A 15,930-nucleotide genomic window follows, 5' to 3' on the forward strand; every position below is an offset into this window, starting at 1 on the left:
TATACCATATGAATTACTAACAGCCATTTGTAGAACAGTTGATTTACAGATATAAATTATAATTGGTTTTGCAAGAAGTATCTGCATAGTAATACTTGCCAAACTTTGCTGTGAGGTACGCAGGTGAAAAACTGTAGCACCCTGGTTCCTATGGGAATACTTGCTTGCCTTGGCTGCTAGGTAACCGTAAGCTGTGTGCCCATATTCCAATACCCTGACATAGTGTAGATTCAAGTTTGTTCAGATTATGGCACCACGGAGTAAGATGGGACTACAATAGGGGATCAAAAATGGTGGAGTCATATTAGAGGATCAGAAGTATTACATAGTAATATAGAGGAAAAATCTTCTCTTTTTTGTAAAATGATGAACCTTGAGTAAAGGCAATTGTATAGCTATGACACAGCTAGTTTTTTACTCAGGTGACTTATTGCAATTGGTTGTCGTCCGTCGTCGTGCGTTGTGTGTCGTCCGTCATGCGTTATAACAATGGAATATTTTTAACGTCTTGATAACTGCCTGTCCAATTCTTTTCAAATTTAGTATGAAGCATATTTAGGACAAGGGGGACATAAATTGTAAATTTCAGGACTCCAGCACCTCTGGGGCATTAGGGGCGGGCCAAAGACTGCATAGAATTGACCAATTTTCAAAAATCTTCTCAAGAACCGCACATATGTAAGAAAAACTAAATGTGTAAAACACTTAAATAACATCTTTAGTGCTATTGATACTAAATTGAAAGTATAAATAGATATTTAGAAAGAACAAGTAGTCCTTTACCAAAATTGTAAATTTGATGATTCCAGGGGTAGGGGTTTTTGGTATGAGGGTGGGGCCAAAATGGTCCGTTATTAAACGGTGAACAATAGACATTTTTAACTTCTTGATAACTATCATTCCAATTCTTTTCAATTTTGGTATGAAACATATTTGGAACAAAGGGACCATAAAATGTAAATTTCAGGATTCCTGCAACCATGGGGCCTATGGGGCGGGGCAAAAACTGCCCAAAATTGACCAATTTTCAAAAAATCTTCTCAAGAATCGGACACGTGTAAGAAAAACTAAATGCATATTGATGTAGAGCAAGAAAGTCTCTACCAAAATTGTACATTTCATGATCCTTGGGGTAGGAGTTCTGACCCCAGGGCGGGGCCAAGCTTGGCATATACATGTAGCGTTTATGTGAAAAACACTTAAATAACATCCTCTTTAGTGCTATTGATACTAAATTGAAACTAAATGGATAGAGCAGGCTGTCCTTTACCAAAATTGTAAATTTGATGATCCCCAGAGTAGGGGTTCTGACCCCAGGAAGGGCAAAACTTAGTATATACTATTTATGTGTAAGTTGACTGTTATTGTATAAAATCTAAATGCATACTTATGAATAGCAAAAAAAGATGTACAAAAAATTGTGAATTTTAAAACTCAGGGTTATGAATTTAGGATGGGTCCAAATTAGTCATAGCTTTTGATGTTTTAATGCTAATACACCTATTATTTAAAGCCTTTCAGTGTAGGCACTTTTGAGGGCAGTGAAGGTTTCAGAACGCATCTTGTTTTATACTGTTGCTGAACATTAGAATTTAGCTTAGATGTTCAGAACAGGATTTTTTTTCTAGATTCCATAGCCTGTGGGAGTAATGGTGATACTTTTTCACTAGTATTCAGGTGACCAATAAGACCTGTGGGCCTCTTGTTTTCAAAAGCAGTATATCATCGGAGATGAAAGACAAAAGGATCCACACTACAGCTCATTTTCATATTCTAATCAAGTATTGTTTAAAATCATGTACACCTATAGAATCATATTGATACTGTCAATTTATAACATTGAACGCATCAGTGTGCTCTCAGCTATGCTTTGAAGATCATTCGGAATTCAAATGTTTCTTCATGCTTACATGGTTATTTTATCTCACGTGATTTAGAATGACAGCTAATTGGTCATGTAGAAACGTATTTAAATACCCCTTAAGGGATCCACACTTACTTTTCATATAATTAAGAAATTATAAATCATCCCCTTAACGGAAACCATTCCATACCCCTATTGACCAACCTATTTTTGATAAACAAATGCGCGATGTGTTCAGATAAAAATAGCACTTACTTTTAAAGACCTGCATGTGTTTCTCGTAGCTCTTGGTTACGGTCATACTAATCCACATGTAAATTTTAGTTCGCGTGTATGTTGTATCTCGTTATTCTCGCATAGTATGTCAAAATACTGGATCTAACTATTTTCGCTTTCTCTCACTGGAGGGCAGCACTGTTCCTTGTCAGTGGTCATGCGTCTGTACATTATTGTTGGAGGCTCGATATTTTTTGCAAGGGTCATCAGAAAGTTTTAATTTTAGGGTTTAAACGAGAATTTTCAACTTTAGAGTTGGGTTAGGGTTAAGTTCATACCTTCAATAATGCAACAAAATTTTAGAAAACTCTAGGAAAGTTGTTATTTTGTGATTTTTGGGCAAAATCAGCAGTATTATCTCTTTGAAGAACTGTGAGCAGTAAAATGTCAAGAAGTTAAAAAAAAAATCACGAATAACAAAGAAAAGAGTGTAGTCAACGACCATGTGTAATTAACTCTCTGCATTAAGTGTGGCCATTTTATTAACACATGGGTATTCTTCTACTAATCAACTAAATTTGATTTTAATGTAAAACTTATACGGTACCGAGTTTGATGCACCAGATGCGCGTTTCGACAAATAATGTCTCTTCAGTGATGTTCAACCGAAATGTTTGAAATCCGAAATAACTATGAAGTTTTAGAGCTAAATATAGCCAAAAACAGCGTGCCAAAAAAGTGGAGCCAAATTCGTCCAAGGATAAGAGCTATGCATGAGGGAGATAATCCTTAATTTTGAAATGAATTTTTAAATTTTATAACCAATTAAATATACATCCGTATTTTCAAACTAGTACCGAAGTACTTAGCTACTGGGCTGTAGAGACCCTCGGGGACTAACAGTCCACCAGCAGAGGCCTCGACCCAGGGGTCATAATGTAAAATATATATTATTTTTCAGATTTTTTAACAAAAGAACCGGGCACAAGTTCCTAAATCGTAGAATATCCTCTCCAACTCAAGAATTTAACATGAATTGATTGGTCATATAGAATTGTTCAAGGTCTCTGGGATTTAGTAAAACGAAAGATCTCTTATTCACCATTCAAAAGTTTTCAGCAAGTTAAAGTTCCAATAAAGGTTTTGCAGCTGGAGTGAATCTTCAAGGTCAAATATCATTTTATCAAGGGTCTTGTGATAAAGAATCTGATATACAAAATATGAAAGCCCCAGCTTAAATAGTTCCGGAGATATGACCTTGATGAGGTTTTTTTTAAAGTCCAAAGCCAATGTCACAAATAAAAACTTTGATAGCTATAAATGTTTTGTCACAAGAAATGCACACATGAAAAATGAATGACCTATCACTTACAATTCAAAAGTGATGAGCAGCAAGGTTCAAGTTTCACCTGAAGTTTTGAAATATAAGTCAAACTTCAAGGTCAAGATTGCAAAGTCAAAGACAATGGTGTAAAATGAAAGGTTCTGTCAGAAGGAATTCATATACAAAATTTGAAGGCTGTACTTTAAATAGTTCAGGAGATACTGTCTAAGTTTGGGTTTCTTTTAAAAAATCAAACGCTAAGGTTTACGTCACAAGGTTGAAATCTCTGGTAATGTCAGGAAGGTCTTTTTATATAGAATGCTGATATATGAAATATGAGAGCCATATGACTCCCAATTCAAAAGTTAGTAGCAATGTTAAAGTAGGGGAAGATATACAGGACAGGACAATATTCCTCCCCCTCCCCAGCTACAGTCGCAGGGGTATAAAACACTTGAATCTGCACACCTGCTACACTAGAAAATGATTTGTTTAAGTGAATTTTCTGCACTATTTAAACGTGTTTGCATATTAACATGACTAATCATGACCTTGCTGGGTTTTTTTAGATGAATTTCAAAAACATTTCCCTATACATTCCCTTGAAAATGTGTGTCCATTATTGTGATTCAACCCCCCCCCCCACACCCCATCCTTCCATGAGGACCACATTGTGATCAAACTTGAATCTTCACTACCTAGGGATGCTTGCATATTGATATGATTAATTATGACCTTCTTGTTCTTGCGAAGATTTTTTCCTTTATATCTCCATGTAAAACTTTGACCCACTGATGAGGTCCTACCCAAACCCAGGGAGGCCATGGTTTTAACAAAATTGTATGTATACTATATCAGGAAACTTTTACATCAATCTCATTTTTTCTGGCACAGTGGTTCTTGAGAGGAGTTTTAATTGACCCACCCTATTTTTGCCTTTTCTTGATTATTTTCCTTTGAACAAACGGTACCGCTGTGGTGGTCGAGAGATTAGAGCGCACACCCCGCATGCGGAAGGCCGGGGTTCGAATCCTGGCCACAACAAACCTAAGTCGTTAAAACAGGTAGTGGCAGTTCCATCGCCAAACGCTCGGAATCAGGTGTGAATGTCACAGGTCCTCGGAGATGACATTAAAAACGGATGTCCAGTGTCACAGTAGGTGTGGCACGCCTAAGAACCCTCACTGCTCAATGGCCGTAAGTGCCGAGTATAGGTCTAAATTTAAATATTAAACAAGATACAATCGTTTAATCAATCATGTGAACAAACATGAATTTCCTTTACCTAAGGATGAATGGTACCAGTTTTGATTGGAATTGGCCAAGTGCTTGTGGAGAAGATGATAATGTAAAGTCAATAACAACAGATAAATTTCAATTGGAAAAGCTCACTTTGGATTGTGGATATTGGCCTGGATAGTTTTGTGTGTTTAGAGCACCTGACTATTACATATGTAATACAGGGGTGTCGGGTTTGATTCCCGGTCCAGTCAAACCATTGATATCAATCTGGATCGTTCAGTGGTTAGATCACCTGACTAGTAATACAGGGGTCTCGGGTCCGATTCCTGTCATATCATGGGAACAAAGGGCCTTTATATTGGATTCTCAGTTCAGCCATATCTTCTTTTCCTTCCCATTACATTGACATATATGTAAACATGTAAATATATCACAGACTATCCTTGACAATTCAGTTTGATATGATTACACTTTGTTTATTTTGTAGGACGGTGGAGATTTAGATAAGTGGTGTGATGTTATTGATGGTAAACAGAAGACTATGACCTTGAATCTGAAGATCTGTGATGAAGACCGGACGTTTGTGGTCACTCTCTGTTACAGTACTACAAATCTAAGTAAGGACTCAGTAATAATGAAAGACTGAACACTGTATCATGTTTATCTAATACATACATTGTAAAATCAAACACAAATTAATTCACAAACAAAATAATGTTCTGTTAAACTCACAAACACAAGTATGTTACACATCACAAACAGAGGACTGTAATTAACACAGGGCTGTAATTAACACGGGCTGTAATTAACACGGGCTGTAAAGTACACTGGTATGTAATTAACACAGGAATGTAATTAACAAGCTGATGTAATTAACAAGTAGAAAGAATTAACGCATTTCTGTAAATTACACTGTTGGTAGATGTAATTAACACTGTGTTGGTAGATGTAATTAACACTGTATAGAGCTGTGTAATTAACGCTGTGTTTATAGATATTGGATTTTCTTCACTTTAGCAGTGACACACTCAGCCACAAAGAGGTTGTCTCTGATGTCCACACATAAACCCCATGGACAGCGTAAATGACAGTGAATGTAACGGAGGAAATGTCCGTCCTGATCTAGGATGTGGATACAGTGATTGTCAAGGTCTGCTGTCAGGATGTGACTCTGGCTGTCTGTAGTGATGTCGGCTGGACGAAATGATTGCTTGGTATTAGAGGGATGACCAGTGTATCTAAATTGGAGTTTTCCTGACTGATTGACCACCACTACTGCTCTAGCTACATAGTCAGCCACACAGATATCCAAGTTCCTGTTCTCACTGATGTATTTAGGAGTGAGAGGATCAGATGAGTAAAGAGGAAGACCCTGATCATCAAACTGAATGCTTTGTGTCTGTGTGGAGCCGGAGTAACGCACGACTTTGCATTGTTTTCTATCATCACTGACCATGGTAACCAGGAGGTCGTTAGCCGCGGTACAGCAGACATTGAAAGGTCTCCACCCCTGTAGTGTGATCACGGTATGTATCTGTTTATTCTTTATTAAGTTAACAGTTTTATTTATAGAGTCAGTATAAACAAGATCTCCGTCCCGTGTCACTGCTATGTCCCGCGGTATGTTCCCTAACTTGGTTTGTATTGATGTCAGTAGTTTACTCTGGAGGTTGAGCAGCTTCATGGTTTTGTTATCCCCGCGTGTCCAGACTTGATCTTCACTCAGACAGCTAACACTGTATAGTCTGTGTCTATACCCAGTGTCTATGGTGGCGGTGACGCGCGGCTCATCAAGCAGTGGTTTGACTGGAGGAGACGATACAGCTTCAGCTGACTTCATTGTGTCGCCATGTTCTGTGTTAATGGATAATGGCGGCAGAAAACCAAACATTTCATTGAGCTGATCTTTGTTTATTTTCTGAGGAAACAAACTGGGTAATGTGACTCGGACTTTAGGCGGTAATGTTCTAAATTCGGAATTCCTAGATTTGTAAGTAGAGGTTAAGGAGACGTCATTGGATTTTAGGATTGATTTCAAGTCGGACATGATCTGTTTGAGTTCCGCCATTTTCTGTGTGATTTCATCTGTGTTTTTATTTAGCGCGTCCAGATGTTTCGTTTTCATCTCCGCAATGGCGGATTTCCGCTGATTGACAATGACGGTAATCTCCCGGTGTAAGACTTCTCCTTGTTCATCGGCATCTGTCGTCAGTTTCCCGTAATTCGTTTCTAACTCGGTTTTCTCAGTTTCGACATTAGACACCATTTCTTCATATCGGAGATAAATTCTGGTCTCTAATTCTTTTAGATCTTTTTGTAAACTTTCTGTTTTTGCTCCGAGTTTTTCCAGAATATTTGATACATCGTGACCTTTGTGTTTTCCAAATAAGGCGCAGGTAGAACAGACAGGAATGTCGCATTTTTCACAGTAAATTTCACAGTGTTTATCGGCGTGGTCTGGACATTTTGGGTGGTTAGGGGTAGCCTTTCTGCGTAAAAAGGGCACGACTTTGTGATCTTTAGACGTATCTGAGAGGTGCTCCCCAACACAGGCCTTGCATAAGTTTATATTACAAAGTTCACAATGACTCTGTAGGGGAACAGTTTCACAGAGGTCACAGAGTACGACTTCCTGAGCACTGCGCCGGGGATGCATTTCTGACGCCGGGATCAAACGAGAAGTTTACTGTTAATTAAATAAAAACGGAATTTCATTTAAAGATTTTGACAGATTACAACAATTAACGAAATAGAATTATAGTATGATATAAAACACAGCGGTCATTACTATAATGATAATCTAGTTTCACCTGAAAATCCAACATGGCCTCCCTGTTCTTTCGACCTTCCGTCTTGTCCTGAGAATTAAATACCTGTGCGGCGTATGTCAGCCTGTATACAATCTATGTGTAATCACTTGAATAAATACAGAGTGTATATAGTTTTAAAGTTTGGTTTGACCTTGTTTATGTTGGGTAGTTTTGCTAACATTTTTACGTCAGGCGTAAAGTTTAATTTTAAAAATGGAATCTGCAAACAATGTATAGATATAACTTCTTTGATTATATCCCTTTTTATATTGAATTCGGCCTTTTGTACAAATAGAATCATATTTATCGTTAAAAAACGATTAGCAATATTCATTGGGGGGGGGGGGGGGGGGGGGTCATGCAGCGGACCTCCGTTTTTGGTACCAAATAGTAAATACATATACATGTATGTGTTTTTATATACGTTTTTCTTTTGTAGAATGAGTTGAGTGGAATAATGAACCTCCAGATGTCTATGTACACGTGTATGAATAAACTGTTGTACTCTCGCGTGCGAGCTTTTCCTATATTGTGTGTTCGAGTTTTATTTCCTTAATATTTTAGGATTTGTTGAATTAGTGCAGGGGCGGATCCAGGAAGTTTTAAAAGTGTGGGGTCTAGCTACCATTAATTTTGGTTTTCAAAGGAAGGAGGAGTCAACCCTCAAAATGTGTTATTTAAGAAAGTCTTTTGACAAGGGGGAGGTGTCCAACTCTGACCTCCCTCTGGACCCGGCACTGTAGTGACTTACAACAGAGATTATAAAAAAGTACTTCCTTCCAGTGATTTATTTCATAATGATGTGTTTGTTATTATATGGCGGATCTAGAGGGGGTCCGGACCCCCCCCCCCCCCCTTCTTTTTTTTTTTGCGGATCAACAAATTGAAGTTATTCAATTCTAATGAAACTTTGAGTCTAAATGATATGAAAGGTGGATACTTGCTTCGTTCAAATTGATCAACACCAGTATATCATTTAATTCTACGGTAAATAAGACGAAACACTGATATATATAAATTAGGATATTTTCGTCAGATACAAGTATCACTTAAGGTAGCTCACTAAACACAAAAAAATTATTTAATGGCTCGTTAATACACTTCTTATGAAGTATGGTTTCACCATCGAAAAAGTGATAGAAGCTTTCAATTATTTTATATGAATTTTTTGTGATTTTTCCCGGAATGATTAAAATGGTGTTTTGTTTGCAAATAAGAGATTCTTAAGTCCAAATTTCGCTGCGATTTCGTGCATGATATGAATATCTGATAAAACATGCCGAGAAGATTCAGATATAAACATTCTAATTTTTTTAGAAAAAATATTTATGAAAATTGAAAACGCTATTTGCTTAATATTTTTTAAATCTACGAATAAAATCTTCAAAAAACATGTCAGAAAAGATATATATCCAAGACATATATTATAAAAAATAATTGAAACGAAATGACCAAATTTTAGATATAATCACTATATTCAAACTGGAGAAAAAACTGGATCAAAATTGGTAGAAATCGCTAAAATAATTATATTGTTGCTGATTGTATGTACTGTTCATCAAAAAATTAGTTTCCTTTATAAAGTAGTTTAATTTGTAAACCATTTTAGATTAAGGGAATGTAGTTTTCGGATTACAATGTTCTCATGACTACTTTTTTTATAATTCCGATCGGGCTTTTACCCTTTAAAACATCCTTTTTGAAATTGGATCTGAGTATAGCGATAACAATGACTAGAACTGGGGAAACAAGCAAATTAATGAGACATTTTCATGTATAAAATCCGTCTCAAGATCCTCCTAAGTTATTATGTACACAAGCAGAAGATGTAAATAATGTGTGTGAAAAGTAGCTTAAAGATCATGACCCCCTCCCCCTTTCACAATTTCCTGGATCCGTCTATGTGTTTACACAACAATCCTCTGAAACCAAGCCGCACGAAAATACTGTTTGATCAAAATATGTACATCATACGAAAGCCTATTGGTATCATTTAAAAAAAAAACAACATTCCATTATATCGTAATTACGAGAGAAGATCTCGTAATTCGAGATAAATCCGAGTTGTACAACTCATGGATAATTCTGGAAACGCATTTGATACTATTTCCCTCTTTGTTGATTGGTCAGCAAATTGAAGTGATCTTATTCAAAGTGTGTTTGACGGTAATCTCAAAATCAAAATTGTCATCATTAGTAGTATATTCATATTGTAATCGTCAACAGATGGTGCAGTTTTTTCAAATGATGACCCCAGGGGTAGATTTCGACCATAATAGTGGATCAAAGTTTTACGTGAGGGTATTCATTAAAAGGACAAAAAGACAATGGTAAATTATTATTATTAATATACAAACATCAGTTCAAACAATGGTCCGGGGGGGGGGGTCTCAACAGAATGCGCTCATGAAGTACGCTAGCATAAATCGTGACAGTTCCTGACTTAGTGTATTTTTCGAAATGAAATTAAGATAAAGTGACATCTGCAACAACATCCCAGGAACGTCAACTCCAAGTGAACGTGTCAATTTCAATCATGTCGCGGTTCTACAGGAGACGAGAAACCGGACAAGATTGAACGTGTTGTTTATAGAAATGTAGCACAGACCGACAGTAATTCACAAATTCGACTCCTGTCCAGGTGCAACTGGTGTCAAAGTTAATTGATATATTGATAATTGTAATAATATTACCTTAAACAAAATAAGAAAATTGATTAAACTTCAGTTTCTAAGACACCACAGGAGGCTGAAAACTACCACATCGACTACAATTTGAATATCACGAACATTTTTTTTTTCAGATGTAAATTTCACTATCATCCTTGTCTGTTTATATTTTACTGAAGCCTATCGGTGCTGGGACATATGATATATTAATGTCTCGTTCACACGAATGCGCAGTAAATTTTATTTCGCATCAAATTTGATGCGAAGTAAAATAATGCGCATTAGATTGATTCGAATTAATTAACGTTAACACGGCGGTAATATTTAATGCAAAGTAAACTAATGCGTATTTTAAAAATTCTTATGCATCTCTAAATTAAAGGGTTCGCTATAGACTATATCATTGAAAATCATTTTATAGATAGTTTAATGAATTCATATTGTGTAGATACAGAATTCATTGTTGAAAACATTGTGAATCAGCGCGATTCACAGAATTTGCCTCAAATCCAAATCCTTTCATACTGATCATGAACAGCTCAAAAGTGATGTTCATTTCTTAAATATTTATATTACAAATCGTATTTTCCTCTATGAACCAACCAATTTCAGCACGCGACACAATCCGTTCATATTGACTATGAACGGATATTATGGACTAGTTTCAGCGGCGGATCCAGGAATTGTGGTTACGGGGCGCCACTTTATGAGGCAGTGGATCCAGGGCGAAGTCCTGGTGGGGGTCCAGGGGGCGAAGCCCCCGGAAGCTCCTGGATTTTACAGATTTTATGGGGCTTGAAATATTTCTCCTATAAATCATTTGTAGTATTTTCTATCATTTTAATAAGGCGAAATTAATAAAATGACCCAAATTTTATGGGTTTTTAAAAAAAAAGAAAAAAAAAAGAAGGTTATCCCAATAAAGTAATTCAAGGATTCCGTCATTTATTTCTCCGGGAGTGGAAGAAATTATTGCTCCTTTTATCGTTTAGTACATTTTCCGAAACAAGATACCGCGATTTACCTTAAATTTGAGAAATTGAGGCGAGGGAGGGGGATTCTGTGAATATTCTGTGAATCGCGCCACTGAGTTTAAAGCACGCGACTAAGAGAACGTAATGATTTGAAAAAATACAACATGTGTTACAAAGATCTCGCTGGTCACACTACGAATTAAGATCGTGAACTTACGTGGATTATCATCCCAATCTTGTGGTTTCCTACATGTACCTCCAAAATACAGTGCACCGTGCACAACGGCATGGCTCTTGTAAAAGATTTGGTGTGAAACCATGAGATGATCACATGCGATCTCTGCGAATCTTGCTAGGGGAAAGTTGGGTTTATTTTGATGCTGTTATAATTGACCATTGTTTGTGAATAGTATCCTCAAATTTGACAAGGTTCGACATTAACGAAGCTAGGGATTTTTATGACATTCCCAAGCCTTTTCAAAAAATAAACCTGAATATCCTTTACCTCTCTAATTACATGCACTTTATATTTCAATGCTATGACATCTACTTGCACCGATTGAGAAATTTATCGCATGGACTTTGAAATGTAGAAAATGCGACTGATATGATTAAGTAAGAATAAAAGAAGAGTCTTCTAGTATATCTTAAAATATTCTTAATTTTGTCTAAGGATCGTCTGCATAATGACATGGATCATGTCGACATAAAAACAGATTAAGTGTCAATCTTACTAACTTTACGTTAATCATTCCCCCTCTGGATCCGCCACTGACTGGACTTTATTATATCGGGTGCGTTCAGAGTAACCCCAATGGGACCATCACCGATTTGCCAATAATAAATATTGAAGTCATTGATACCATTGGATCCCTGTGTACTCTGAACGAGTTTGGGTTACAAATGGTGAGAAATCCAACAATGGTACCATTGGTATACCACTAGCAGGCGCGTAGCCAGGCGTACGTTTGTTCATATGAGTTACCTTGACGGGCATTTACCATGAATTATCTGAATTTCTCTTTGGGACATAAAAATAAAATAAAATTTCTAAACTCTACTCAGAAAAACGAAATATCTTAATTGGGTTAATTTACAATAAAGACATTGAATCAAGAAGTCATAGAGTTATGTATGATGCTTATGAATGTCAAGGAAAGTCCATCTAACAGTTGCACAAGGCAGCAGGAGGAGAGGGGGTTATTGTGCAATATGTGTATTGTAAAATCGATGTGAAATTTTCATGTCTTTTGGATGTGTTAAGTGTTAAAACCGCTGGTGTATGCTATGTAGATGGGTGTTTATACAAATATTTAAGATTTTCTAGCCGTATAATGCAATAAATACGTTGTTGATACGTATTTAGATGTAATTGAGATTTCGCATTGTGTATTGTGTCATGTTTCTTGAATGACCTATTAAACCCCTGTTTTGTTTTTCAAACCTCTTGTTTTAATATCCAGTGCTGATTTTGAGCCGTTGAAAAGGGAAAGGACTGAGAAAAACGGGAAATTGTGAAATTCACGACTTCCTTCAAGGTATCACACCGGTAATTATTTTCACTATATATTACTATAGAGGGAAAAAAATCATTAAAAATCAGTTTTAAAACAAAATTGATGCCGAATAACGCAGTCGGACCCGCAAACAAGACTACCCTCAAATCCACGTGTTTTTCACATGTGTGTAAACAGCCGGAGTGCACCTCAGGAAGTAGCCTCAGCTACCAACAGCAGATCACCCAAAGTCAATAAAAGCGTGCAATTGAGGGTTTCAAAATCATGGTTTATCGACCATTCAAAATATATATGGTAACATGCCTTTATTAATGGTAAATATCTGTTGAACACTCACCTCAAATTGTTTCAAGTTAAGTATGACAGATTTTTTTTTACAGTAGGTCAAAGTATGGTATATTTTTCGAGATTTTTCTCAAATGTAACCATCGTTACCGAGTCCTTGACATGATAATATGTAAGATAAACATTAATTTTCCATGTATTATTCCATAACTTGCATTGGAATTGACTGAGCATATATTTTTCTAATTTGCAAAAGACAATAAATACAGGTTTTCAAAGAAAATATTTAATCAACACAACAAGAAATTATCTGCTGTAAAAGTCAGCAATAAGATTTTAAGAGCGCAAAATAAACGACTAGATATCACTTTCAATATCTTTGAAATGGCAAAAAATAAAATTGATTAACAAATATTCTCGAACAGTTCAATATGTATGAAACATGAAAACAAAAGACTAGCAATAGATATAGAACGATAGCTTTTATGTATGTAAATGAAGTAGCGCTATAATTATGTAACGTATGTTTCAACACTTGCACAACAGTACATCCATGAAAATATTATGCCAAAACGATGTCATCATCAGTTATTCTTTACGATTGATGTTGCAAAATCATAACGACATCACTTAATTCAATGGTAATACCAATTTTAATAGAAATATAACGTAGACAAGCAAAAAAAATTTACCAAATGTGTCTTTTCTTCTGAATTTGTTAATTTGCAATAAATATGCTATTAAAACAAAAGTAAAAGATTGATGTTTCGCTATTCAAATGCTCATGAATCTTATAGAAATAACAGACACGTGTTTTGAAACCTGGATTGCTCTTTGTTATAATAAACAATGAAAGTAACGTATGTTTCTTATTTTTCCTTTCATTACTGTAAACACATCATTTCCATTCAAAAAATGGAAAGAAACATATTTACCCATTTCTAACAATCTGTTTACAATAATAATATAAAGAAAATGTTTAATTTCCCAACATTTTGATTAAATGTATACCGAATCTTATGTTTTTGTTGGTTATTTTGGAATACCTTTCCATAGAAACTGTCAGTATAATCCACCACGCGGTGTTATGAATGAATATTTAACGTGAACCTTAAGACATAGATGTCCCCTATTGATTTTGAGGTCAAAAGGACAACGGTTAAACTACTCTGGACATACGCTATTGTCCGTTGAGAAGTCTTTCCTTGATAGACATCAAACTTGAAACACTGGTGCCCCCTTATGAATAGATGACCCCCATTGGATTTCAAGTCACAAGGTCAAAAGTCATACAAAATTACTCAAATGACCAGTTGCTTATAAGTATTTTGAGAGACAAAACTTACATGTATCATTATGGTAGCCTTTGACCGGTAGTTAAACCTTTATTTTCACTGTCTATACAGACATTCTACATTTTCAGTATTGCCACAAGGGGAGCATATAATATTATTTCTAAAACATTTTTTCATGGTTGTTCTTATGTTTTAATGCATTTTTTTTCATGGTAGTTATTCTGTACTTCTGCTCTCACAAGCGCCATTTCTGAAAAAATAAATAAAAAAATTAAGAACAAGTAGAATAATATTACGTAACGGAATTATGATAACATACGTTACACTCAGATAAAATATTTTTTAATGATTTCTCTATAAGATTGCACAGAACAATCATCAGAGATTAATCCCTTCATTTCTAAGGTATATTATGAAAAGATGCTGAATTCTAGCAAATTGATAAATGTAGAGTTGCATAGTTACATGTATCATAAATAGGACAGTAGCAGAGAAAAACATGGTCTGTATTTCTTGCAGAGGATATCTGTATATGATGGTGAATACGGGAACAATAACACATTTGTTTCTTCATAACATAGTTGATATTCAACAAACATATCATTAAAGATGATATTTTGTCAATATGTAGTTCAATATTTGATGTCTAATCAAGCATTTCATTATGTAGCATACGTTACTTTGAAAAACGTATGTTACCAGCGTTCTCCTCAATGTAATTCTTACACCAGAGGAATTTCGAGATATTTGGAATACGATATACATTCTTTGATATCAGAAGAACAAATTCAGACCAAAACATTCCATCTGTTTAATCAATATTGTATATCAAACATTGCAGTTGTTGTAACAGTACTTACCGTAAGAGAAAATTAATCCTAATTCTCAAAGTTTAACACGTATTGACTTTCAAGCTCAAATGTTCATAGTAGACATTCATGTCGTATACCACATCATGCAGAGAGAGAGCAAAAATACGCGGGAAATTGTGATATCATTCCTTTTAATTAATTTCTCGGTAACGAATGTTACATCACGAATGTTACATCTTGACATGTTTGTCAAATTTCAGACCAACCGATGACTTCTGGAAAAGAAATGTTTATATTTTCATTCTCTGTACACTACGATATTTTCATAAAAGGGGTAACATTTGCTCTGCAAATACGTTTTCAAAAAAAAAAGTATTGTATCGTATGTTACATTTCTAAAATCAGAATGCAAAATTTTGAGAATAATCATGACTTCTTCTCAATGCCACATCCAAATATCGCTTGATGAATATTTTCCCAAAGTTTTTGAATATTTTAGCGCCAAAATAGATCAAAAACATAAAGATAATACGAAATCTTTGTTCATACATTGGGTGTTTAATTGACCCTATGATCACATAATATAATCTGGCGACATGGAGTAATATATACACCACTTCTTAAAATCATACGCAAAAGGTGTTAAACTTTTATTGAATGAAAATTTAGGAAATACAAATGATATAAACGCAGAGAAAATTAAAAAACACGCTCTCAGATTTTTATATTTGCTTGTTCAATTTTAAAAATTTAGTCATGTTACAAAATTGGGGTATCTACGCTTCCTACCAAGTTTATAAGTAAAGGGGAAATAAAAAGTATACCATGCCTAGGGAGGCTATGGGTCCATGAATGTATAGCACACAAAATATATGATTTGATATAGTTTATTTTCTAATAAAGTGCCGGCGACATCGATTGC

The 15,930-nt window shown here is 35.4% G+C and overlaps 1 protein-coding gene and 1 long non-coding RNA gene across 2 annotated transcripts; both read right to left on the reverse strand.

The window, feature by feature from the left end:
* Positions 1 to 5,293: 5,293 nt before the first annotated feature.
* On the reverse strand, positions 5,294 to 7,646 carry LOC125673950 (E3 ubiquitin-protein ligase Midline-1-like). The gene is made up of 2 exons (XM_056151736.1): positions 7,457 to 7,646; positions 5,294 to 7,332 (listed from the first exon to the last, which is right to left on the reverse strand). The coding sequence occupies exon 2, from the start codon at positions 7,300 to 7,302 to the stop codon at positions 5,635 to 5,637; it is 1,668 nt and encodes a 555-aa protein (XP_056007711.1). The 5' UTR covers positions 7,303 to 7,332; positions 7,457 to 7,646; the 3' UTR covers positions 5,294 to 5,634.
* A 5,525-nt stretch (positions 7,647 to 13,171) lies between these two features.
* LOC130050901 (uncharacterized) lies at positions 13,172 to 15,145 on the reverse strand. The gene is made up of 2 exons (XR_008799282.1): positions 15,057 to 15,145; positions 13,172 to 14,446 (listed from the first exon to the last, which is right to left on the reverse strand). It is a non-coding gene; the product is annotated as an uncharacterized LOC130050901 (long non-coding RNA).
* Positions 15,146 to 15,930: the final 785 nt, after the last annotated feature.

The sequence above is a fragment of the Ostrea edulis genome, chromosome 10, assembly GCF_947568905.1.
Source record: "Ostrea edulis chromosome 10, xbOstEdul1.1, whole genome shotgun sequence".
Taxonomy (NCBI): Eukaryota; Metazoa; Mollusca; class Bivalvia; order Ostreida; family Ostreidae; genus Ostrea; species Ostrea edulis.

What these genes read in the sequence shown, in the direction of transcription:
- LOC125673950 (XM_056151736.1), bottom strand. Translation starts at nt 7,302, where the DNA reads ATGCATCCCCGGCGCAGTGCTCAGGAAGTCGTACTCTGTGACCTCTGT.